Here is a 26,649-nt window from a genome sequence, read left to right as displayed (position 1 = left end):
AAGAGGTGTTAAGATGTAAGGTTATTGTACATCCAGCCTGTTATTTATAGGCTATGTTTTAATCCATTACCATGTTCAAAACAGTTTTTCTGTAATGAAATTCTATAATAAGAGTCCGATCTACCATGACACACAAGGAAATATGTGACACATTACAAAACCATCCAAATAAAGTATTTCTTTATTATATACGTCAGGGGTATTAAATTAAAGTTCCAAGGCTCTGTCTATATTTTCTTCCAAGCAGAGGTCCAAACAAAAACAAAACAAACATTTTTTTTTTCATGTATTGCATTTTTACCTTTAGATACATGTAAGGCCATGTGACAGAAAAAAATACTGTTTCTGTTCAAGGTTTTCCTCCTGAAATCTATATTTTAGCCTACTTAAAAGCATTATCTAAAAACAATGTAGCTACAATAATCAAAACGTTCTCATCTTGAGCAGAAAAGAAAGATAACTAGCCATTTCAAAGTTTAAGTTCTATCCTAGCCATCTAACAACAATTTTCCCAATTATAATGAGATATTATACTTTTGAAATGTTCTTAGCCTACAGATTAATAATGCTAAATGTAGATCAGAAACCGAAACGTCTTGTCACATCTGGTTTGAACAGTCAGAGTCATAGGTTATAGATAGATAAATAGACAGTATGAAAAATAACTATATTTGCAGCATTGTTTTTTTCTGCTGTGTTTTGTTGTTTCTGTTGTTGTTAAAATAACCGCGTCATCTGCAGCTCTTGGCGCCGGCGCGCGTCCGGAGAAAGAGAAAGAGAAAGCGCACGGAGCTGAAAGGGCTTGAATAAAGCGCGTTAGTCTTTTGATAAAAATACTAGAAGATATGGCGCTGAAAGATATTTACCATAAACGACCCTGAGTGCTTGTTATGTGATCCGCTCCGCTGTTTTGACGCGCTGTTCACTTAAAATGGTGATGTGTTACGGCTCGCTGTTCGGATGGATGCCGGGGTGCAGATGCTGTTCGCCTTTTGAATATCAGTTATATAAGTATTTAAGGATAAAAGACTCGAGTTGCTTTTAAAATTTTCGAGTCAAGTCTGGAGTCATTTCAGGTAGAGTCTGAGTCAAGTCTGAAGTCTATAAAAATGCGACTTGAGCCCGAGTCACTAACTCGAGTGCCCATCTCTGGCTTGAAGCATCAGAATCGGCATCGGTATCGGCCGATCACCATGACAAGAAATCGGTACACGGTATGGGCTGCAAAAATCCTGATCGGAGCATCCCTAGTGTCACATGATCCTTCAGAAATCATTCTAATATGCTGATTTGGTGCTAAAGAAACATTTCTTATTATTAGCGGCTGTGCTGCTCAATATTTTGCCCAGTTTTTTTTTTCTGGGATTTTTTTTTCAGGATTCTTTGATGAATAGAAAGTTAAAAAGAACAGTATTTATTTGAAATATAATTATTTTGTTACATTATAAATGTCTCTACTGTCACTTTTGATGAACTAAATGCATCCCTGCTGATTGAAAGTGTTTAGTTCTTTAGAAAGTTGAGTAAAGTGAGGAAAAAAATTAACTTAAATGATTTTAGCAAATGGCTGCAATATAACAAAGAGTGAAAAATTTAAGGGGGTCTGAATACTTTCCGTACCCACTGTATATATAAATTTACTATATACTTACTATAAATTCCATTATTTGTTTGTAAAATTGTATTGCCAAATGGTTTGGAGTACTGAGAAATGTGTTAAATATGCAAGTTTTTACGCAAACAGTGAACAATTTTCAGAAACAACTACTAGTTGATTGCTTTAGTTTTAGGGCCTGTGTCGACTAGTTGTGAATTACATAATTGCATTCCAAAAGGATTTTTTTTCACATCCTCGTGTAGCTGTGTGGTGTAGTTTTATATGGTAACCTGTGACAGCTAAATTTTTTATATGTAGTGTCACACAAATGTGAAACAGTGAACCTTAAGTTTATAAAGTTAATAAAGAATAAAAGCACAGACCTTTGAGATGGTCTGAACTGCTCTAAAAACCTCTTGAATGAACCAAGGGCTGCCCAGAGGCTGACAGAAACCATGAGAACATCTGTTTTTTGCACCATTCATGACATCATTGGCGTCATCTCACGTGTGCCGGATTCACTCTGTTGTAATTTACATAAGCTAAACATTGACTCATTGACTAGTCAGCTACTTTTTTAAAACAACTACTCAATTAGTAATGTTGAGTTGCTATGCACTGTCAAATAATGAATGTTAACAATATACTTTTGATCTAGTCGTCTACCGCACTAGTTCAGACAGTCTTGTCACACTCAAGGCAACTTGAGATACTGTGCTCGACATCAAGAGCCTGCCGATTACCTAACTATCACCTCACCTGCCATTACAAAGCCCTCCTCATCTCACACACCTGTTTAAAGTCATGCACATTCACACACACGCATTCAGCCAGTCATGTCATGAATGCACCTATGAACAGACACACATCACATATTGCATCCAAAGGCATGTAGAATTTAGATAACACTCTAAAGAAAGTCACAGCGGATAAAACGAGCGCTGCAGCGATGCAAAGAAGATCTTTAGATGTCAGAGGCATGATGTAACGGTTAGCTGTAGCCGCATTGAAAGTGTTCTGTAGTGCATTCCTCTCCATTCTTCCATTGAATGCAGCAGACAGGTCTGTTTTATTCAAGTGCACCTGGTATCTGTGTGAGACAGACCATTCATCTTGTTCCACTCTCTTTGATGTACAAGATTTCACCTTTAGAGCAGATAAAACTACAGCCTGCTGCTCTTGTAACACTGCATACTGGAAACTGTGTGTGTGTGTGATCTGCTCTATTTCAAAAAAAATTTAAACCGAACCTGTCAGGCAATTCCTGTCCCACATCTTTGTCAAATATCGTAGTTCATTATATTGTAATGTGTACAGTGCTGCTTAAAATCTGTTGAAAAGCTACCGTTTTTATTATATTTACAACATATATTAGAATATAATACTTTTTTTTTCCAAATTCAATTATTTTTTTTTCTAAAAGTGATCATCTAATTGCATTTTCATTTCAAATTATATTATCAATTAACATCTGAGTAAAAATTTAAAGTGAAAAAACATGAACTTCAGAATGTCAATATTTGGTTTATACCTATTTTGCTTTATTGGCAGCAGCACTTGAGATGCACGATTTCCACAAGTTTGTGTAAAACCTGATGATCATGTTCTGTAGCATAAATTGGAATGATCCAAATAGCACCTTGTGCTCAATGGAAGCAAGCACATCTGACCATCTGATCATAGGAATTCACATGATCAATGCCACAGATTTGCTTATTTGATTATTGACCTAGAAATAGAGCACAATGTAAAATTTGATTCCTAATACGTCCTGGAAGTTGCTATTTATTATCTGATTTTGAATTCCAGATTTTCAGTGTTGTCTCAAGCTTTTGGACCCCACTCTATAAAGAATGTGTGGGATGTTTCTTTGAAAGTTTCACTATTTGTGGCACTTTGAATACTAAAGGTATTTGTCTTACTAGTCATGGAGATTTGACTTATAACTCCAGAAATCAGTAAAACCTGAGCAGCCTATGTTCCTCACAGTATAAGCGATGAAGATGAAGTTTGGAATGTTTTAAAGTAATATTTTCCAGTACATTATTGTGTGATGTGCTCTGAATAATGTGTTATTCCTCCAACTGAGTGACTAATTTTCTACACATTCAGAATTTATGCCAACATTCGTTTATTTGAGTTCTTTGTGTTTTCAGATAGTCTTTCCTAAATTTCCCTCAGTCCATGGAGATGTTCCATGCTGAGAGTGGAACACGGGGATGATGGGATATTAGAGTTTGTGTTTTCCATACTGGACACTCGAAGGCCTTGTGAATACCTCCATTCCCCATGCCTTGAGACAAACTGAGAATTGCTGTTTTTGCAAGCCCTGTTTGAATTAGATGTTTCTCTTGCTTTTTTTTCTCCTTATGTTTTTCTCTCTCTTTCAAAAACAACAGGCATTAGATGGGACTCCAGCTGTATCTGGTCCACTGGGACTTTGAATCTTTATGCTCTACACATTCAAACCACAAATTGACTAGAGGAACTTTGATAGAGCGTTTGCAATTAGGTTGTTTATATACACAAGTTGACATTCGACTTTTTGAGTGACTGGCTTGGCTTATAATAAAAGCATATTTGAATTAATTGCAAGTGGAATATTTTGTTTTTGGGAGAAAAGGCAAAAACATTATTCTTCTTGCACATGACTTTGTGTGTGTGTGTGTGAACGTGGATAAAGTCGGCTTGGCTCAGGCGTTAGTATGAAGTCCCTAAAGCCAAAGGGCCAGGCCGAGGGTGAATGACCATGTCTGAATTGTTCTCATCTCATATTTACCATCACAATGGATGGTATTAACATTCTTGGGCCAACATTATCACTGGCAGGCATGAGCAGCCAAACTCTGCTGTTTCACAGCACCGCTGATTAGTGCACCCAGGCATAGTTAATCCATCCTGTCAATCACCAGAGGAAGTTACCACGTGGGATTGAATGATAAACACTCAGACTCAGTTTGCCTGGTTTAAGCGCTAATATAATCTGTCAACGTTTGCTTTCAGGTTTTGAAAGACCTGATTGAAGATTTAAAATGGTCCGTTAGTGTGTGCTTCTGACAGAGCAACATAGTAATTTTGATTAATTACGGTTTGTACATGAAGGTTTGTGTATATGTCAACTTATTGTGGTTTACAGTGTGTGCTTATATAGAGTTTGTTTTTGTCAGATTTCCATTTAGCATCAGCTTTTGTCCAAGTTGCACGTACAATGTGGCCAAATCCAATAGGGTAATGTGATCGTCTAACCCCCTATTCAGTGGTAACTTTAGTGAAGAGCCCTTCAAACCGCACATATGCCAGCTCTGGAGAGCACATTCAGTGCTTTGATTGCTTATGACAAAGGATGGGATGCTTTGTGTAGAGTATGTGTGCATATCTTTGCACAATTACCTTTCTAAGTATTTGCATACTTAATATTTTGCATGCATGATGTTTTTAAGGCTGAGAGAGGCGTCCAACTAGAAAAATCAGCTTTAGCTGTTAATTGTGTTTGTAGACCATTGGTATACCGTTTAGGACCATAAACAAATCCAAAGTCCTACCAGTTTAAGCTGGTTTATGGAACATGGTGGCTGGCTAATAGCTTACCTGGGTTTTTCAAGCAGGAAAGTTGCATAATGTGTGTGTATATTTGTTGGAGAATGTGTCCAGCAGAGACAGAGGGAGTCGATGTCCTGTCTAAACAGTGGATGCGGACACCCTTGATTTCCAGCCGAGATGAGGTCATAGTGGTTTATTATTCTGCCGTAAAAATACACCTATGGCCTGCATGCTTTCAAAAGCCAACTAGATTTGTGTTTTTACCAGAACTATCCATAGAAATGTTAGAAAAAACATAGTGTTTGAAACCGTTTGTATGTTCACTTTATAATTTTAATTGTACAGTTCATAGCAAAGTAACCCGTTTATTGATTTTTAAGAGTATTTATAACATACAATATAGCAGGAAAATATTAATGAATTTTGACATTGTACTTTTTTAGTTATTGACTCCAATTTAACATTTCCACCACTAGTTTTATTCATACTTAATGTCTTTGAGCCCCTCTGGTCCTGTCTGATTGTTCAATACATTGGCCCCCAATGAAAATGGTTAAACTGCCATTATCAAAGAGAAAATTACATGTTACCTCTGGGCAACCCTCTACGCACACCTTGGCAATATAATCGCCATTGGCTAGTCGTTTACTTAGCTATCTAAATGGGGACATTACATAGACTTCAATTGTTTTTATATACAGATAGTTATACAATTTTTAACCTAAACCCACCCCTACCCCTAACCCTACCCCTCACAGAAAACATTCCGCATTTTTACAATTTCAAAAGTAAAAAAAAACTTTGTTTACTTTCTGTTAGATATTATTTAGTCGCCCAGAGTAAGATTTAGTCGCATATGCGAGTGATTTACTCGCAATGTAGAGGGTTGCCTCTGGGACTATCGAATTCCAGCACACCATGAATATCTTTTCACCAATGTACAATTTTCTCTAATTCCACTTGGCAATACAGAACACTTGTTTCATTCAGGGTCAAAGATGACATTAGTAGGGTGGGTTTTTGATTTCCATTTTGATTTCCAGTCATTTGGGATTTCCTGCCTCCCTGATGTTTTGTTAGACATCAAAGTCTATTTTCCTTTAATGGTGAGTAGATTAGCTAATTTGGGAACACCTGAAACCTTTGGTAGATTCCTGCAGGCAGGTGTGCCTCTCGGCTTTGTGCTGGGGTCTTTACTGGTTTCGATTACAGGAAGTTGATTTGTCTCGGAGTGCCGAGTTTAGACAAGTGGCACAAGCATGTATGTTGAATGGCATTGCAAAGGGGTGGATCGGTGCTCTTTGACATTTAATGACAGGTATTTTCAATGCAGCTGGGCCAAAGCAAACAGGATAAGCGCAGATGACTGCATCTCACACCCCACTAGCCCACGCTAGATTATTCCATCTTGTGAATCAGACCCTGTGGAACCACAGAGCACCCTTTATTTTACCTCGCTTCCTCACAGGCTTTTGCACTCTTCACTTTGGATGTGCCTGTTACGATTAAGATATTTTACATTGAAAGGACAAACTGTTATAATTATCAGAGAGATTGTCTCTGATTGCCTGAGTATCACCCAGTTCAAGACAGATGAATCTGTTCGCTGCTTGTTTATTTAATTAATGAGTGTATTTTGGCAAATGGATGTTCTGATACTGGCCTTGCTTTGGCTCTCATTTAGGAATCGTCTGTTTTGATTGTGGAAATTTTTGAGATAACGAGTTTATTCTGTTCCAATTTGGAATTGCAGGAAATTTATGAACTACTACAGTTATGAACTGATTCATTAAATTAATGAAGACTTATGTGTCTGAGTTTTGCACTTGGTACCATGCAGTGCTTTCTAAGAATGATTGGTGGTAACATCCAGTAATCTTGACTGTGATAACAGATAGTGCTGTTTATGCATACCTGACTTAATCCATTTTAAAATATGACACAAATAATGGCCATCACAGCCTTTTCTTAATCTCAGCCCAGGTTGAAGTAGTTTGGCAGAAAAAATACTTTTTTACTTTAAGGCACGGTTAACTATTTGGGTTGGTGTCTATGGAGTGATTGCAGTGGCTAGTATTCCTTTACTTTCCATATGCATTTCATATTTTCAAACACATGGGGGAGAGTGTGCTTTTTATTTTTTTTATTTTACTTTAATTAGACTAAAATGCCTGATGCTGATCTGTCTGTCTATCTTTGTCCTTTTTGTGTGTTTGTTTCTGACAGGCACAGACAGCTGTGTAATGATAGACCCTTTTTTTTTAAATATGGTGACATCTTACCCCACTGTCTCCCATGTATCATATGAAGCAGGCATTCTGATAGGTCAGGGTCATCATTTGGGATCAGGGTTTTAAGAGAGGTGATCTGGGAAGTACCATTAGCAGTTAACAGTTGGGATCCGTACTCTAGCCGACTACCTCTCTCATCTGTCTCTCATTTCACCTCTTCATGTCTGTCTGGCTTCTCATCTGTCACACACACATTTAAAATGTACCAGGATGAGACACATTCCAGCCCCCCTTAACTAGATTACATCTTTTAAGTTTTGGTCAGATTGGTGATTGAAAGCTAAGCTCTTTGTAGTACTGATGTTGTGAGAGTCCAGCTAAATGGTTTGGTTAATTTTGGAAATCAGTCGCAGATTCTCTTTGGTACTCTGTCTGATCTCTGTGTCTGTGTGTGTGTGTGTGTGTGTCTGTTTTCCAGGCGGACATGATGTTCAGTTCAGGAGTCTTCTGGATGGGTCTGATCTTCATTCCCATCACCTCTCTGGTGTTTGATGTGGCCTACAAAGTGTAAGTTGAGATTCTTCAGTACCAGCCATTAAACCTTGAACTTAATCTTTCTCTGTGGTCACCAGAGGTTTGTGTCATGTATACCGTTTGTTTAAAAAGAGTATAAAAAATTGTTTAAAAGTATTGACATATAATTTAAATTGCTTGCTACACTCAAAAAATAACTTTTTGGCTGGACATGATTCAATCATGGAGAGTGGTTCCACACAATTTAAGCAAATTATTTGGATACAAACGAATCAAGTTATTTGGACATGTCTAATTTTAGTTGTTTACTCAGTTCACTTTAGTTCATTGTAAGTATTAAATAACATGTTTCCATCATGTGGAACCACTGTCCATGATTAAATGAAGTTCAGTCAAAGTGTTACAATAACATAACAAGTTAAATCTAACTTTTCTTTACACATATGATGTTAGATTTTGGCAGTTTGAAGATGGTACTGATTACATCCAGTTCTCCCATTATAGTTGCTTTTTTAATTAAATCAGCATAAATTCTTTTTAGCAGGTCATTATTACCCAAGCACACGCTTGATACCAAAGTGACAGAAACTTAAATAGCAATATAATAGAACATTAAACATTAACAAATCTCCTTATATTCTCATCTTGCTAAAAGAAATATCATAAAATATCATTTTATTAAAAAAAAATTATTTCCCTATCCTGCTACTTGACATGTTCTTTCAAAATGAACATTGTGTTAAGCCAAAGAATAACCTTTTCAAGTCAGTTTGACATTATGCAAATGTTTGAACAAGAAACCTGAAACCAAAAGAATTTAAATGAATTGTTTAAATAAAGTGAATAACAAAGGCAAATACTATTTTTTTTAAATGAAAATAATGTTTTATAATTATTTTTAATGAAAACTGTAATAATAAAACAATAATAATTATTTAATTATAAATAATCATAATAAAGAAAAAATATATGAAATACTTTGCATTAAACATTTTTTTAATACATATTTTTTATTATTATTATAACAGTATTTTTGTTTACTTTTGTTTAACAAACACTTATTACTGTAAGCTGTAACTGTACAAAAACTGTAACAGCTTTTGTATTTATTTATCACGTTTTATTAAATAAACATTTGTTTGTTTGTTTATTATAATATTTTTTTTGTTTTTTTACTTTTAGGGCACAGACTTCAGAATAAATGAAAATATTTTTTATAATTATTTTTTAATGAAAACTGTAATAAAACAATAATAATTATTACTTATAAATTATAATAATCATAATAAAGAACAAATATATGAAATACTTTGTATTCAATATTTAATTTTGTTTTGGAAAAATACATATTTATTATTATTATTTTAAATATTTATAATTTGTAACAGTCTTTTTGTTTACTTTTGTGTAACAAACACTTATTACTGTAAGCTGTAACTTTAAAAATCCAGCTTTTGTATGTATTTATCACATTTTATTAAACAAACATTTGTGGCACGTATTGGCACAATACGGGGATGTTCAGTGATAGTCTGACATTACATGCATTCTTATATGCATTTTTTCCACCTTGAGGGCTTTTTTCCATCTTTGTCATAGTTTTGACTTTTGACTTTTTTGTTTGTTTGTTTTTTACCCCCTGTGTTTCAGTATGAAGAGGGTGTGCTTTAAGACCCTGGTTGATGAGGTACAGGAGTTGGAGGCGCTGTCGAAAGATCCAGGAGCTGTGGTGCATGGGAAGAGGTGAGGGGCCGTTCCTCGTGAATTCATAATAAAACAGAACAAGCAAAAACAGCGAATCAGCAGGGATCACCTCCAAGTGTAAATGATCCTACTGGCTGCTCTCCCGGCTCCGGTCTCATTCTGTCTCCTCAACCTCTCACTGGAGACACATCTGTCCAGCAGGAAGTTTGTCTTTAATTTGATCGCTCTTCTGCGGGAAGAGAAAAGAGACGTCCTTTTTTGTCTGTGTCTCAGTACTGTTCCTCTTTGTGTCTTTCCCTGTAGTTTGACCGAGAGAGCCCAGCTCCTGAAGAACGTCTTTAAGAAGAGCACCGTCAGTCTGTACCGGTCCGACTCCATGCAGCAGAATCTACTCCGTACGTCAGCGACACACACGAGCTTCGCCACTCACAGGCACACAGACGCAGACACACCTACATGTTCTCCACAGTGCAGACATCACAGACAGACTCATGCAGAATCACTGATGCACACACACCCTACCATCCCCATCTGCAGCATCGAAATGCAGGTTCACTCTCACACGCAAGGGCTTATGGATGTGCAACTGCAGACACTCACAGATGTACAAATCTGAACCAAAACCCATGAAAATTAGGTGAGGATGGTTGTTCTTGACAGCTGCAGATAGTAACTAATGTAGTCATAATATCACTCGAAAGCAACAGCTGCATTAACAAAGCTCAAGTTAGACTGAGATGGCACCGGTCATAGGGTTCCTTTTCAGGCAGCTGTTTTTTGGGCACGGGGACTCAAATCTCATGTTTTATCAGGGAATAACTTGGCCTTCCGCGTTAAATCTGGAGAATTTTGTTGAGGATATCGCAGTCCAAAATTGACTTATTAAAGCTCATTCATGAGGTCGTAATATGTACAGTCACAGAGTTCACACACACACACGCACACAGTCTTATCAAATTACTAACATTTCCTTCCTGGATATGCTGTTATACTACTCTTCCAGTTTTCATGTGCTTCCTTTCAGTGGTTTTCAACTGGTGAGCTACAGGTCTGATTGAGGTTGCTGAAAACAAATGCAAAATGCAGCTAAGTAAGGATAGAAAAATCAATTTTATATATATTTTTATATATTTATATATATTATTTATATAAAATATTTATAAAAAAATAATTATACAATTATACAATTTCATTAAAAAAATTATAAACTATTTAAAATTCCCATTCATTTTTTTTTTTTTTTTACATAATTTATTACATGTATTTTATTAAATAATCATTGAATTTTTGTTTAGAAAATTTTTTTTTATTTATAATTATATTTTGGATATATTTTTTAACAATTTTTCTTTTGTCATCATTTTTCTTTTATACGTTTGTAAAAGCTGTAAAATCTGGCTCCTGAAGCATAACCAGTTGAGAACCATTGTCTTTTCATTTTTCCTTATAGTTTAACATTTACATTTCTTTTTATTTTCTGTTCGTTACCTCTCTTTATTTGCTCTATTTTTGTGTTTGCTTTTAGGTGAGGATGGGGGACGTTCAGTGATAGTCTGATGTTATATGCATTCTTACCCCTTAGCTCATACCACTAAATATTAATGCAGCTGCCTTATAAACACAATACATATTAACACCATAATTAAACCTGCATTGTCCATCACATCCTTCCCATTCCCCACCTGTGCATGTGCTGCTGTGCTGCTGTGTTTTGATTGACAGGCAGAGTCATATTTAATCATTTCAATGTCCCGCTGTCGTTCCCACCATGCATTGCTCTCCTCGGCCTCTTGCATGTGCCCCCTCAGGCCAGCAGGTAGAGGTCGAGTCGGTTGAGACATAAGGTGAGTCATAGATCAAAGGGCCAATCCCAGTGTGCAGTGCTGTAGAGACCATAGTATGAGCGAGATCTTTAATATTAAAATAACTAGGATTTGAATAGACTTAGAGTCCAAATCAAAGGAGAAGACCTTTTTTTCTAGTAGACTTCAATAGCTATATTTGATGTAATGAGCCATTGATGATGAAAAGGTTGATTTTTGGTCGGGTCTTGCTTTTTTAATTCTCCCAATTTTTTTTGGTATTTGGCCCCATTTTTTTTTTTTTTTTTTTTTTTTTTTTTTTTTTTTTTAGAAAGAGTAGTTGATTTTTCCAGGTAGAATCAATAATCTGACATTACAACACTCACGGTGTCTTATTTCCTGCCAGCTTCCATTTAGAGTCTGCCAAGATAATTACTATTGACTACCTCGATCGTCCCAGCCAGCCCACCCACACTGCCATGGCCGGTTTCTCAAGGTCCCCTCTGAGACCGATTTGAATTTTTTTGTTTATTTCTGGAAGCAGGCAGTCAGGATGTTGTGCATACTGATGTCTTTTTGCTGCGTCTTTCTGCAGACAAAACAAAAGACCTCTTTTAATTTGGACCACTACAAATATTTTCAGACATTTTGGTCCCATTAGTGTATGTAGGTCATTGTAAGGGCTTATTAAACCCCCAATTAGACTCAGAATAATCCAGACAGTTTTTGAATCCTCTTTTGAGTTTACGGACAATATTCCCACATTTGTTTCTTGCTGAGCAAATATACATTTATTTATGACCATAAATATTTATTTATAATAAAATATAATTGTCTATTTTTATTATTATACTATTAATGGTATATATAATTTACGTAATATTGTTTAGAAATGTAAAGGATTTACATTATTTTTATTTATTTGTCTTGTGCATTTTTTCTCAAAAATATGAGAATGGTACTTTCGGTACTGTTAGTAATATTTGCAAACATTATTTTCCTTCAGGTTTAAATAATCTTTATTTCTTTTTCAAAGTGTACACCCTGGTGATGATTTAAGAAAAGGCTAAATTAGCATTTTTTCCCCATCTCATTGCATGTTGTTTATTTTATTTGCTTCATGTTTTTATCTGATTTAATTTGTATCACTTGTCTTGTAAGTTTGCCAGCAGTATGTTTTTGAGTTGAGTGTATTTATCTGATGCGTGTTTTCTGGGTCCTGTTTACAGACGGCTACGCATTCTCACAGGATGAGAACGGAGTGCTCTCCCAGTCTGAGGTCATCAGAGCCTATGACACCACCAAGCAACGGACCAGTGAGTGGTGAGATCCGGCTCGCTGGGCCCCGCCCCCTCTCAGCGGTCACTCAACTTTTTAAAGGCTGACAGAGAGCTGAAGCCTGTCAGTTTAACTTTGGCCAGCCTAGGGCACCTGGGGCAACAATGGATACGAAAAATGAAGCAGTACGAGAGAGAGGGAAAAAAATCAAGTTCTGCTGTGTTGTAGTTGTATGTTCAACAGCAGACACGAGCACTGTGCTAGTATATTTTTGCCCAGCCTGCGGTCAGCATGGTTTCTGGTCTGTCAAACAGAGGAGAACAGCAAAAAGAATTGACTCCCCTCTTTCCGCCGCCATTCCTTCGGCTATGAGTGTTACAGCCAAAAATGTGCTGTTGATGAGGGTGGTGATAAAGGTGTTGAGAAACATTTGTGGTAATGGTCTTTGACTGTGACTTCCTAATCATTAATGGCACATGAAACACTCCCTTTTGTTTTTATATCACATATGTATTTTATTTGCGTCAGAAAACAGGACGCATGCCAGATAACCAGAAATTAAGTTCCCAAGAATATTAGAAATGCAGTCCCTATTTTAAAAACAATATTTAGAAATTATAATTAAGTGTTTTTACACGCCTCAGATGCTTTCTGCATCTATTTGACAACTTTACCCTTGATTTTTATTTTATTATTGTTCATGTTAAATTCTAAGCTATCAAAGCCTTATATTTGTTGTTGCCTTCAGCCATTACTTGGTATGTTTTTAGTTTTGTTTTGTATTTAGTTTGCTGTATTTTAACTTTTGTTTAGTTTTCGTTTTGTATTTAGTTTTAAGTTTTGTTTTGTTTTTTGATTTTGTTTTGATCAGTCAGTTTATCGTGCCTGGTTCTTCAGATCTTAGCTTGCATGTATCTACCTTTTTTTTTAACAATTTGGCAACATTTCAACAGCTTTTTGAACACGTTTCTGCATTCCACGTCTTACACGGCTGCAATGATCACAAAGGTGCCTAACAGGAATTTTTTTTCCCAGTGAGATAGTATTTCAGAGTCTCTAGCTAGGCAGCGTTACCGCACGCTTACACATTAGACCAAAATAATGATGTATCAGGCTGCTACATGGGCAAAATGAGAGCTTTTTAAGCCACACATTGAACCTCGGCCCCGTTTATGCGTTCGGCTCATCGTAAGGGGCTCGTGCGAAACTCTTTTAGACGATCAGATGTTCACCATGATGTTTATTTGACTTGGAACAGAGTGTTAATCCCTCAAACATAAGTGCCATTAGCATAGGGGAGAAACGGAGGATTTTGCCAGACCCACACAGTATCGATACAACTTTGTCTCTATAGTTATTTGTCTCTATTAGTATTTTTATATTGGACTAAGTGTGACTTTTTGGACTGATCTGCTTTGTAATGAAAATGTCGTTCCTTTTTTTTTGTGGTTCCCCTTCAGAAGCTTAAGTGACTACAACTGTCTTATTAACGCTTCTTTATTTGATGGTGGAGTTTGTGCGTTGGTTTTCTTCTCCCTGTGGGAGAGCACGTTTTGTATAGTGCATCTGCGCAGTGTGTGTCGTCTGCACGTGCATGTGAGCTACATTTCGGATGCATGCGTGACTGCGTGAGTGTTCGTGATCCCGTCGGTATGCATGTCTGTTTAACTATATTAAAGCAGCCTGAGAGACTCGAATGAGGATGCGTGCGTGACGTCCTCTGTGTTGTCCGGTTGTGTGCCGCTGCTCGTTTCGTTCGTCTGCACGACTCCAGGTATACTAACGGTGAGCTATATGCCGATGCATGGCCCTGTACGTCAGCAGGTGTGTGCAGGTGTAAGTGTGTGTGTCACGTGTCTGTATGTCTCGGTTTGTATGAAGCTCTGCTAAAGCTTGACCAGAGATGTTGCACAATGCACTCTTTTAACTTTTATGTGATGACTATTCTCTTATCTAGTTCATATCAGTTGCAGTATTATTTATCTGGATGGATATGTGTACCGTACATGTTCTTCATTTTAGTTTCGGATCTCACTGTAACTCTTCTTCTTCCAGCTGAAACGTGTTTTATTTAACGTGGAAAGAATACATTTGTAGCTATTGTGCATTTCGTTCCTTAAGCTGTGCTTTTGACCGATCGTTGGCGTTGTGGGCCGTCATTCGACTCGAACACTGGAAATATGAGGGATGTTGGTTAAAGGCTTGGACTGTTGCTTTCTAAAACCCCGTCTGTCAAAGTGACTGATTGCATGAATGGAAAAGTGGTTCTTGGTTTAGCCTAAATGTTAATTGTACGCTGAATCTCCCTCTAGTGTTGGTCACTTTAAAGAATGAAAATGCACTTTTAAATGGTTTCAAATTCTCTATTGGGTGTTTTATTTTTTTCTTTCGGATCTTTTTGTTAAATGATTGTTTAGCATGTTGGAACTGCAAACTTTTAAGTGTTTTGTCTTAACTGCCATGAAGGACTACTGAAATAAACTTTCCAACTGAAGCTCTTCTTTGGTGATTTCTCTCATTTTTTGTTGCATTCTGTTAATTATATCCTCCTGATGAAACCTCAAGGTTGTCCAAGATATACACTAGTAGTGTTAGAGCAGTATTGTAGAAGGCATCAGGAGAATCACTGATCGTTTGTATTGTGTGGAGACTCTCCATTGGGGTTTCAGTGAACACAGAATCATGATTTGGCAATAATCGGTTTTGTTTCCATACCATAAATTTCCAAGAGCTTATTTCCTGTCTAGACTAATGCATTTCTAGCTTTTTTTTTACACAAGCATTAAATTATACTTTAGCAAAAACTTCCCTGCATGTATAAATCTCTGTTTCTGGCCGCTAAAATGTTTGACTTAAAAAGACAGTTAACACTTAATGCATTGGATTTCATGTCTTCTTTTAAAACGGCTTTTAGTGTTTCACCGCCTGCACAGCACTTGCTAATATGCACTTCTTCAGAATATGTGTACTGCTAATCCTCTTTAAAGAGCAGTTAGGGTGTTAAAATTATGTCTTGTTTACAGCCACCAAAATCTGTTTATACAGTTTCATCATGAGCAAACTCTGGCTCAGCACCCAGTGTATTCAACAAACTTTTGAAAACTTTTTTTTTATCGCTTGGTTTCTGTGGAGATTATGAAATCTTCCGTGTCCACTGTGAAATAATTCATGCAAAACAGTCTGCCGTAAACATCATTCTTATGAAACAATTTGTTGTCTTAATATTTTTGTGAAAACCATGATAAATTTTTCAGGATTCTTTAAATAATAGAAAGTTAAAAAAAAAAAAATGCATTTATTTGAAAAAAAAATGTTTTCATTATAAATGTCTTGACTGATCACTTTTGAGCAATTTAAAGCATCCTTACTGAATAAAAGTGTTCATTTCTTTCAGAAAATGTTTTTACCACAAACTGAACAGTAGTGTATGTATATTAAGCATCAAGTATTTTCTGTGATTGTTGCATTGTATAGAATTTTGCTTTCATTGTGGAAAGACAAATGATGTTGAAGCTGGTCATCGTGTGTGGCATTAAACAGGATGCGATATCAATCTAAACAGGAAAAGGTGGAGATACGTCAAATAGATGACATCCCCTGTAGTTTAGATTTATCATTCTGACTGTTCTGTTGGTCAGTGACATTAATAGAGTTGTTATCTGTTCCATATTTTAATAACAGCCGTTTATTTATGTTGGCCACACTTGATGTAAATGTATCCACGGCTGTGTCCCTAGAAAAAATTAGTCCATAGGTTAAAACAAGCTTTCCCTTCTTGAGTAACAGGATAACTGGAATGTCACATATTCTCAGTCAGCCTGTTCTAAAATGGAACCTGATGTCATACAGTTTCTTGAATGTTCTTTCATTCTTATTATATCCGATGCATTGCTGTCGTTCAAGAGTGATGAGACCAATTAAGATAAGTGGAAGATAAAACCATTTCATTTAGCTCAAAAACACTGTTGGTTAGAGACTGTAATACTTATTTGACGGCCGTCTCGTCACATGATGTGCTTCCAGCTGCTCTGTACATTTAGATACACCTGATCATTTACAAAACGTCTCATATCAAATACAACAAACTGTGTTGCCAATGTAATCTGAAACTAAGCCAATAATGGCTTTCAGATTGCTACAAATTATACAAAATTGAAGAATGAATGCTCTCCAAACATTAAAAACAGAGGTTTTCCCAAAGGTAGCTGTACATTCGTATGATGTTAACCTGTTCCTTATCTGACATAGTCTATGAGCAAGAATAATGCCTGTTTTAAACATTAACCATTTTTGTCTCAATCTGTCAACTAAACCTTCAATCTCTGACCCATTGGAAAAATAAGATAATTTCTATAAAACCCTCATTCATACATGGCACCATTTGAGTGCAGGACCCCTAAAATGGGATTGAGATTGTCATGTAATATTCTGTCCATCTATATATCAAATTATCTCAAATACAGAGGCTAAATGTTCAGTGGAGTGTCACTGACCAGCTGGACTTTAAAAAAAAAAAATTAGACGTCTTTCATCAAATAAGCAGATTGAAAGTGCATATGAGATACGATCAGTTGTAGATTTAGGCTTCCATGTTGTATCCAGCACTTGAGTGTCTGTCAGATTGATAGTTCACTATCTCACCAGCTTTAGCGGCCCACGTGGCTCTTAAATTCCAGTTGCCGTCTCACAAGTGCCAATCGAGCTTGCTGAAAGACACACTAGTGCGGGAGCCCCAGTAATACGAGTCTACAACAACGACACATTCTTTGGTGTCCGTTTCCTTTTGAGCAGGGAACCCCAGGTCAGCTCTGGCTGAAGTCGGCAAAGCCCTTGTTTGTGGAGAACGGTTCCTGCGGCAGGGGAAAGAAGTACTGTTGTGGCAGGAGGAATCCAGAGCTTTGCAGGGTCTGGTGGTGCAGCTGTATCTGGAGAGAGTTACTGCCCTGCTGGGAGGTGTAGGGCGGTGGAGGAGGTGGAGGATATAGTGGCTGCGCCGGAGCCACGGACACAGGAGAGGAGGCCGTGGAAGATGAGACCATCAGGAGCTGCTGCTGCTGCGAACACTGTCCCAGCCCGTCACCCCGGCCCAGGGAGAAGCGCCGGATGGAGCTACCTCCTCCCGCTGAGCTGGAGCTGGTGGTGGCCGAGCTGGACTGGCGTGACGGCGTGCGCAGGCTGGGAGGGGCTGTGGTGAGGATCATGGGAATAGTTTCGCCCTGACTGCGCAGTGAGAAGCAGATGGGCTGCTGTGTAGGCTGCTTGGGTCGCAGGCAAGTGCAGCAGTACACGGCCACCAGAGAACCCACCACTACAAACGCCACGAAGATGGAGCCCACCATCAGGAAGGGCACGTAGATGGGCTCTGTGAAAGAGAGAAACAGCACGGGAGGTTAGAGAAACTAATCTTCCTCAGTTTACTTTTTTTTTTTTTTTTTAAATAAAAGGACCAAAAGCTGTGCCATAGAAGAACAAATGTTGGTCCTCCAAAGAATCTTTAAGTTAACAGTTCTTAAAAGAATCTTTTTTTTTTTTTTTATGTGAAGAACATTGTAATAATCTAAAGAACCTTTATTCACTGAAGAACCTTTTGTGTAATGGAAAGGTTTCCATGGATGTTTAACATCAACTATCTTCCATGGTTCTTCCTGGAAGCATGGACACCAATAAAGAACATTTATTTTTAAGAGTGTACAAGTAGGTTTAAAACATTTCATGACAATAACTGTTCTTAATATTTAGATCATCTTATCACAGTCTTGTAAATTATTATTTTAGCTTTTTTATTTACTGATAATGTGTGAGAGTTATTTCAGTCATTGTTAATTAAAGGGTTATTTAATAGGGAATAGTTATTTCAAAAGCACAAAGAACATCACAATAATTACTATATATTTTAACTTTTTTCCTTATCTGAACCTCTACTGCTTATTTTACATTGTAATTCATTCAAAATAATATCTTTTCAATATTTAAATTGGCAAGAGCTTTGTTTTACATGTTTAGAACACACATTGCCACTGTTTGCTTGAGGCTATGGTTGACAGAAACACTCAAATGTGTTTGGAATCCTGTGTAAACTGAATGCTTAATTCTATGAAGACAAAGAAACTGTTTTGATTATTAGTAACCAACATAAACAAATGATTTCACATTAAACGCAACTACTTAACTTATCCTATATACTTATATATAGCTGAGATCAGTATATTAGGTGGAATGAGGAATAATGATAATTAGGTCAAACAGATTATCAAAACCATTAATGAATCCTGTATAAAAATATTCTGATTTAAGAATATTTAGTCTGTGCTTGAAGGTAATTAGACTTTTTGGAAATGGTACATTTCCTTTTTGGCATCATCAGGATTTCTTCGTAAAACATCACCTGTTATTATGGTATTAAACTATATGTTTGTGAACATACAGGCTACTCTTTTAAGATTACATGGCACTGTTGAGATTAACTTTATTATGATTAAATGAAATGAGACTGACTACACTTAACTTCTGATGAAGAAAATCTGGCAACTTCTAGAAATGACAAATTGTTGTAACAAGTTCTAATGATGAGAACATTTTCTCCAGTGACTGCAGGTGTGTCAGGTTAACCTCTGCTCTGCTCTGTCAGACATTACAACAGGTGCTGGCGAACTGAAATCCCTTTTTTGCTGTTTGTATTTGATCTGAGTAAAACTTTGTGTAATACACTTCATGACTAAGACCTGAAATATCACATAATCCTGTTATGACATTCTGTAATATGATCATTTTGCTGGCAACAAGTAAACTATTACAAGTAATTCAGCCAGATGTCATTATGGCTTAATTTGTTATCCCTGTTCTAAACTAGTCATGTAGTTTATTCAGCCTATTCAGTGTTATATCTAGTAGGCCTACTCGCTTTTACAAACGCTTTAAAATAATTAACAGTAAGAGGATAAAACTACTTTGCAGGTAACATTTTTTTCTAGAACATAAACTTTATAGTAGGCTATATTTGTTCAGTCAATTCTCTGAATCATACACATGTAATGAATCTTTTTTTAATAAAAAGTTTGTTACTTTTACATCTTTTTTAATATATCTGAATGTTTTTACATAACGCAAATGCTTCTTTTGTCTAAGATATTTGTATTAATGAGTTAATCTGTGTCTTACGGGCAGCATATTGCGTGTTGTTCTCCACCTCTCTGTCGTTTGTGCAGGTCCCCTGGTCGAGACGCGCGTCGGGGGCCGCGCAGCAGTAGCGCAGCGAGCAGCTCCCGCAGCACACCGTCGCGTCCGCCGTATCAAAGTCCTCCGGACACTGAAAGCCCTCATGGTAATTTCCACTGCTGTCTAGCCAGCCGTGACAGTACTCTCCTCGGGCATCAGATATCCGCAGATTCCATGTCAAATACCCCAAGACCAGGCAATTCAGCAGGCGCACCATACCGGCGAGATGCGCTTTAATTCAGTTCCTCTCAAACAGAGCGTTTTTGGGTTAAGCGAGCGGTAAACGAACTTGAATTGATTTATGAAAATACTCCATCAGCTCATAAGATTTAAATGTCACTGGAGTTAAATCCAGGGATTGTTGTTCAAATCCAAAATTAAGAGTCATCCAGCGCCGGACTTGGGTTGTTTTAAAATATCACTTCCAGAAATTCCATGATTTTATGCGCATTTCATCCACTCCCGCTGTTTACTGTCATTTTAGTCTCGTTGTAAACTACTCATCGAATGCTTTTGATATCCATGTGGATGTAAAATAATAAACTGTCACCTATACGTTTTTATCAAAGACTGGTCAAAGCACTTTGCTATCCTGCAGTTCTCCCCCAAGAAGTCGTGACTGCACAGAGACGCGCGCGTCTGCACTGAAGCCACTTCTCAAATGTGTGCTCAGCTCCAGTGAGTTTGTTTTAGACTCGCACCCGCTCCGTTTCAATCAATGACGCGCACGCAGTTGGCTGGCCTGACGTGCGCATTCATGTAGCTGGTGTCTGCGTCCTGTTGCGCGGGGAACGCAAGATGGACAGCAGAATTTCATCTGGACCTGGTTGTATTCGGTGTCCAACGTCTTTAATAGAAAGATCTGTTTCTTTCTTTTTATTTATTGCTATTTTTAGCAGTTTCCTTTTGGTTTACTTAAACCCAAACTTTTTTTGACAGCATGGAGTCTTCAAAATGGTTCATTTCATTTCATTTGGTCGGTTAATTCATTTATATTTATATTCGCAGAATTAGGCTATCCTTGGCGTATTCTTTCAGTCGTTTGGAAAGGGGTGAGGAGGCTTTGCCTTTAAATTAGTGTCATGTTGTCGCCCTCTTTTGGCTATTATTGCGTTATGTAAAGCTGGTACAACCCTGCGTGAAGGCTGCTTACTGTTACAGGCTCATTTGTATTACTAATGAATACAGCTGACAAGAGTCAGCATTTAAAAAAATAAATAGCTAGTGTTCTTCCACAGCAGATGCTTTTTTTCCCCTCTGTGGGCTCAAATGGTCATTATCATTTTTACAAATAGTTTTGCAGGTGTGATAGGTCTATGTATGTGACACCATCACATAGTTAGGTTTAAAGACCGTCTTTTGAAAGTGTATTTATTATTTCCCCTTTTCAACACTGCTGTGATTCACCGGATGTTATGCTAATATTCAGCACCAAAGCTCTATATAAAAAAAGTGAAAGTATTTAATATAGTGACTTATGTTTTAGACAAAAAGAGCAATTTTTGTATATATGAGCAATATCACAGAAGTACGGGTGCGAAAATAGCTACAAAATACCCATTTTGGCCAGTATCCTCAAAAACAGTCGGTTATGTCTCAAGTGAATGTACAGTTGAGTAAGGAATTAAATGTACTATATATTTATATTGGACTTGTGCATTATGTCTTAAAGTGACCTCAGCCTAATTTACCGGCTGCTGTATGTCTTTATTGTTAACAAACAAACAAAAAGACAAATGAAACCTGGCCGAGGTAAGGTTGTTCTCGGCAGGTTCGTGAGCACTGAACGCCCGCTGACGCCCTAGAGCTCACATCTCTGAAAACCTTGAAGCAAATTTTGAAATAGGCGCTGTCTTTATAAATAAAACCTTTACATTGTAATTCATTCAAAATAATATCTTTTCAATATTTAAATTGGCAAGAGCTTTGTTTTACATGTTTAGAACACACATTGCCACTGTTTGCTTGAGGCTATGGTTGACAGAAACACTCAAATGTGTTTGGAATCCTGTGTAAACTGAATGCTTAATTCTATGAAGACAAAGAAACTGTTTTGATTATTAGTAACCAACATAAACAAATGATTTCACATTAAACGCAACTACTTAACTTATCCTATATACTTATATATAGCTGAGATCAGTATATTAGGTGGAATGAGGAATAATGATAATTAGGTCAAAAAGATTATCAAAACCATTAATGAATCCTGTATAAAAATATTCTGATTTAAGAATATTTAGTCTGTGCTTGAAGGTAATTAGACTTTTTGGAAATGGTACATTTCCTTTTTGGCATCATCAGGATTTCTTCGTAAAACATCACCTGTTATTATGGTATTAAACTATATGTTTGTGAACATACAGGCTACTCTTTTAAGATTGCATGGCACTGTTGAGATTAACTTTATTATGATTAAATGAAATGAGACTGACTACACTTAACTTCTGATGAAGAAAATCTGGCAACTTCTAGAAATGACAAATTGTTGTAACAAGTTCTAATGATGAGAACATTTTCTCCAGTGACTGCAGGTGTGTCAGGTTAACCTCTGCTCTGCTCTGTCAGACATTACAACAGGTGCTGGCGAACTGAAATCCCTTTTTTGCTGTTTGTATTTGATCTGAGTAAAACTTTGTGTAATACACTTCATGACTAAGACCTGAAATATCACATAATCCTGTTATGACATTCTGTAATATGATCATTTTGCTGGCAACAAGTAAACTATTACAAGTAATTCAGCCAGATGTCATTATGGCTTAATTTGTTATCCCTGTTCTAAACTAGTCATGTAGTTTATTCAGCCTATTCAGTGTTATATCTAGTAGGCCTACTCGCTTTTACAAACGCTTTAAAATAATTAACAGTAAGAGGATAAAACTACTTTGCAGGTAACATTTTTTTCTAGAACATAAACTTTATAGTAGGCTATATTTGTTCAGTCAATTCTCTGAATCATACACATGTAATGAATCTTTTTTTAATAAAAAGTTTGTTACTTTTACATCTTTTTTAATATATCTGAATGTTTTTACATAACGCAAATGCTTCTTTTGTCTAAGATATTTGTATTAATGAGTTAATCTGTGTCTTACGGGCAGCATATTGCGTGTTGTTCTCCACCTCTCTGTCGTTTGTGCAGGTCCCCTGGTCGAGACGCGCGTCGGGGGCCGCGCAGCAGTAGCGCAGCGAGCAGCTCCCGCAGCACACCGTCGCGTCCGCCGTATCAAAGTCCTCCGGACACTGAAAGCCCTCATGGTAATTTCCACTGCTGTCTAGCCAGCCGTGACAGTACTCTCCTCGGGCATCAGATATCCGCAGATTCCATGTCAAATACCCCAAGACCAGGCAATTCAGCAGGCGCACCATACCGGCGAGATGCGCTTTAATTCAGTTCCTCTCAAACAGAGCGTTTTTGGGTTAAGCGAGCGGTAAACGAACTTGAATTGATTTATGAAAATACTCCATCAGCTCATAAGATTTAAATGTCACTGGAGTTAAATCCAGGGATTGTTGTTCAAATCCAAAATTAAGAGTCATCCAGCGCCGGACTTGGGTTGTTTTAAAATATCACTTCCAGAAATTCCATGATTTTATGCGCATTTCATCCACTCCCGCTGTTTACTGTCATTTTAGTCTCGTTGTAAACTACTCATCGAATGCTTTTGATATCCATGTGGATGTAAAATAATAAACTGTCACCTATACGTTTTTATCAAAGACTGGTCAAAGCACTTTGCTATCCTGCAGTTCTCCCCCAAGAAGTCGTGACTGCACAGAGACGCGCGCGTCTGCACTGAAGCCACTTCTCAAATGTGTGCTCAGCTCCAGTGAGTTTGTTTTAGACTCGCACCCGCTCCGTTTCAATCAATGACGCGCACGCAGTTGGCTGGCCTGACGTGCGCATTCATGTAGCTGGTGTCTGCGTCCTGTTGCGCGGGGAACGCAAGATGGACAGCAGAATTTCATCTGGACCTGGTTGTATTCGGTGTCCAACGTCTTTAATAGAAAGATCTGTTTCTTTCTTTTTATTTATTGCTATTTTTAGCAGTTTCCTTTTGGTTTACTTAAACCCAAACTTTTTTTGACAGCATGGAGTCTTCAAAATGGTTCATTTCATTTCATTTGGTCGGTTAATTCATTTATATTTATATTCGCAGAATTAGGCTATCCTTGGCGTATTCTTTCAGTCGTTTGGAAAGGGGTGAGGAGGCTTTGCCTTTAAATTAGTGTCATGTTGTCGCCCTCTTTTGGCTATTATTGCGTTATGTAAAGCTGGTACAACCCTGCGTGAAGGCTGCTTACTGTTACAGGCTCATTTGTATTACTAATGAATACAGCTGACAAGAGTCAGCATTTAAAAAAATAAATAGCTAGTGTTCTTCCACAGCAGATGCTTTTTTTCCCCTCTGTGGGCTCAAATGGTCATTATCATTTTTACAAATAGTTTTGCAGGTGTGATAGGTCTATGTATGTGACACCATCACATAGTTAGGTTTAAAGACCGTCTTTTGAAAGTGTATTTATTATTTCCCCTTTTCAACACTGCTGTGATTCACCGGATGTTATGCTAATATTCAGCACCAAAGCTCTATATAAAAAAAGTGAAAGTATTTAATATAGTGACTTATGTTTTAGACAAAAAGAGCAATTATGAGCAATATGAGCAATATCACAGAAGTACGGGTGCGAAAATAGCTACAAAATACCCATTTTGGCCAGTAACAGTCGGTTCAGTCGGTTATGTCTCAAGTGAATGTACAGTTGAGTAAGGAATTAAATGTACTATATATTTATATTGGACTTGTGCATTATGTCTTAAAGTGACCTCAGCCTAATTTACCGGCTGCTGTATGTCTTTATTGTTAACAAACAAACAAAAAGACAAATGAAACCTGGCCGAGGTAAGGTTGTTCTCGGCAGGTTCGTGAGCACTGAACGCCCGCTGACGCCCTAGAGCTCACATCTCTGAAAACCTTGAAGCAAATTTTGAAATAGGCGCTGTCTTTATAAATAAAACCACACATTTGAAGTTTAAACAACTACGTTCTCACCTTAAAACTACATTGCCATTGACACTTGCTGTAAGAAAATGCTACCAGCTGAGTAGGCTACAAGCAATAGCCGTCATTTCACCGTCTCGGTTAACTATAGTCCGGCTATGTGTAACCCACTTCTAGCCCAAATAACCTTGAATTTGGTTACATGTCGTTTTTTGGCAAAATAACTTGTGAGATGTATGATATTCCATCATGTAAGCAAAGTCAACAGTGTTTACAAGGTGTTTGGTTTCATTTCTTTGGCATGTTCAATACTTAGCATTATTTTATATTTTATTTAATTATTTTACAGCATTATTAAATATACCATTATTTATTATGCCAAAAATAATGCTAATTTAAAAGTTTCAAAAGTTTACTTGCATTTGATATGATTTCATGCATCCCACAAGCTGTTAAATGTTACATTCATACACATTATACGATATTATTGATATTCGGCATTTATATTTATACATATATATTATTGATATTTTCATTTATACATAAAAATGCAATTACAATTCCCAACCGCTAGATTGCAATTGTAGCCCTACTGAGACATGACTACTGGCAACGCGAGACGTGAACGTTAGTAGAGATCACTGTTGTGTTTTGAATTTTGTTTTTACACGAGAGAGCACTAGCTTAATAACGACTCTAAACAACGACGGTCAAAACAATGTTCCAAATGCCAGAAGCCATTGTTCAGAAAATATGCATTTTACCTGATTATTGTTTTATTCACATCCGTCCTGTAAAAAGGTCTATTAAAAAAATTATAAAATTACTATAAAATGTCATATATTAAATAAAAATGCATATTTCTGACGTTTTAATACATTTTAAATTGTTTTAATATTTTTATGTAAAAAAAGACAAATTCAGTATTTTTGGTAGATTTAATAAATGTAATAATTAATCCACTGTTTACTTTCAATTTCAGCCTGAGCAACGTACAAAAAGGTTTTTTTTCTCTTTTTTTTTTGGGGAAAAAGTTTTCAAGTCCACATACAAACGCCTCTCCGTGCACAAATCCAAGGGCTGCACATCACGGTTCAAAAGATGTGCCAAATGCGTTTCGAGCCTTCAGTTAAGAAAATAATTATAATCAAACTTAATCAAGCTAACGACAAATTCATATTACACCATAAAGTGACATAAATCCTAATTAAACAACATACTAATCATTAATGTCAATGTGATGTCAATATGACATCAAATGGACGTTTAAAACTTGACGTTGATTTGACGTAAACTGAACGTCATACATATTGGCCTACAAATATATTAAACCAATTTCAGTGTGGGATAACTTCCTATTTTTACCCAATTAACCACCGGAAGAAATTGCCATCGAAGCTGAATTTAAAATGATTCAATACAGAATCTTGATCAAATCTTGACCAATATTTGACATCAAGGTGCCCGCTGGGTAAGTTTACCTGGCGGAGAGCAGTGGGCAAACGATAAAAGACATTCCTACTTGGTCTTGTAAGTATCTGTGTTTTCGTTTTGACGTGTTCATTATTTATCTATATTATTTGTTATGTTTAGGAACCGTGACATTTTAGTGAAGGGAGCAGATCGTAGTTGATAGTGATCCATGACTAGGCCCACGGTTCAGCACGCATGTGTTCAGAGGATTAATTGCAAAATGTAATAGAGTAAAAGTTTTATCATTTGTATGTGTTTACAAACTCAAT

General features: G+C 36.9%; 2 protein-coding genes across 11 annotated transcripts in view; one reads left to right on the top strand and one right to left on the bottom strand.

The window, feature by feature from the left end:
- The window catches only part of atp8a1 (ATPase phospholipid transporting 8A1), a 170,256-nt gene extending 156,979 nt beyond the window's left edge, over window positions 1–13,277 (top strand). For 6 of the 9 annotated variants that reach the window (XM_016573658.1, XM_016573660.1, XM_016573656.1 and 3 more), the window contains 3 exons: window positions 7,847–7,935; window positions 9,553–9,645; window positions 9,910–10,701. In XM_016573658.1, the coding sequence (XP_016429144.1) occupies window positions 7,847–7,935; window positions 9,553–9,645; window positions 9,910–10,222 (495 nt within the window). In that variant the 3' untranslated portion in view covers window positions 10,223–10,701. Of the gene's footprint in view, window positions 1–7,846; window positions 7,936–9,552; window positions 9,646–9,909; window positions 10,702–11,131; window positions 11,451–12,637 lie in introns of those variants that run through there. The other 3 variants (XM_016573661.1, XM_016573662.1, XR_001641819.1) reach the window with 2 other exon arrangements.
- Window positions 13,278–16,086: 2,809 nt separating this feature from the next.
- LOC107756502 (protein shisa-3 homolog) lies at window positions 16,087–23,684 on the bottom strand. Of its 2 annotated transcripts, none has more exons than XM_016573654.1 (2): window positions 23,000–23,684; window positions 16,087–18,048 (listed from the first exon to the last, which is right to left on the bottom strand). In XM_016573654.1, exons 1-2 carry the CDS (start codon window positions 23,271–23,273, stop codon window positions 17,489–17,491), a joined length of 834 nt encoding a protein of 277 aa, XP_016429140.1. In that variant the 5' UTR covers window positions 23,274–23,684; the 3' UTR covers window positions 16,087–17,488. The 2 variants fall into 2 exon arrangements, with proteins under 2 accessions (XP_016429140.1, XP_016429139.1); XM_016573653.1 differs by lacking the exon at window positions 23,000–23,684 and adding an exon at window positions 19,845–20,529.
- Between the last annotated feature and the right edge of the window lie 2,965 nt (window positions 23,685–26,649).

The sequence above is a fragment of the Sinocyclocheilus rhinocerous genome, unplaced genomic scaffold, assembly GCF_001515625.1.
Source record: "Sinocyclocheilus rhinocerous isolate Xijiao unplaced genomic scaffold, SAMN03320098_v1.1 scaffold111, whole genome shotgun sequence".
NCBI classification, from domain to species: Eukaryota; Metazoa; Chordata; class Actinopteri; order Cypriniformes; family Cyprinidae; genus Sinocyclocheilus; species Sinocyclocheilus rhinocerous.
This window is presented reverse-complemented; position numbering and strand designations above follow the sequence as displayed.

Excerpts from the sequence above, each read along its gene's own strand:
- LOC107756502 (XM_016573654.1), bottom strand. The coding sequence starts at position 23,273 with ATGGTGCGCCTGCTGAATTGCCTGGTCTTGGGGTATTTGACATGGAAT. Across the intron at positions 18,049-22,999 it reads CAACACGCAATATGCTGCCC|AGCCCATCTACGTGCCCTTC; the intron begins GTAAGACACAGA and ends TCTCTTTCACAG.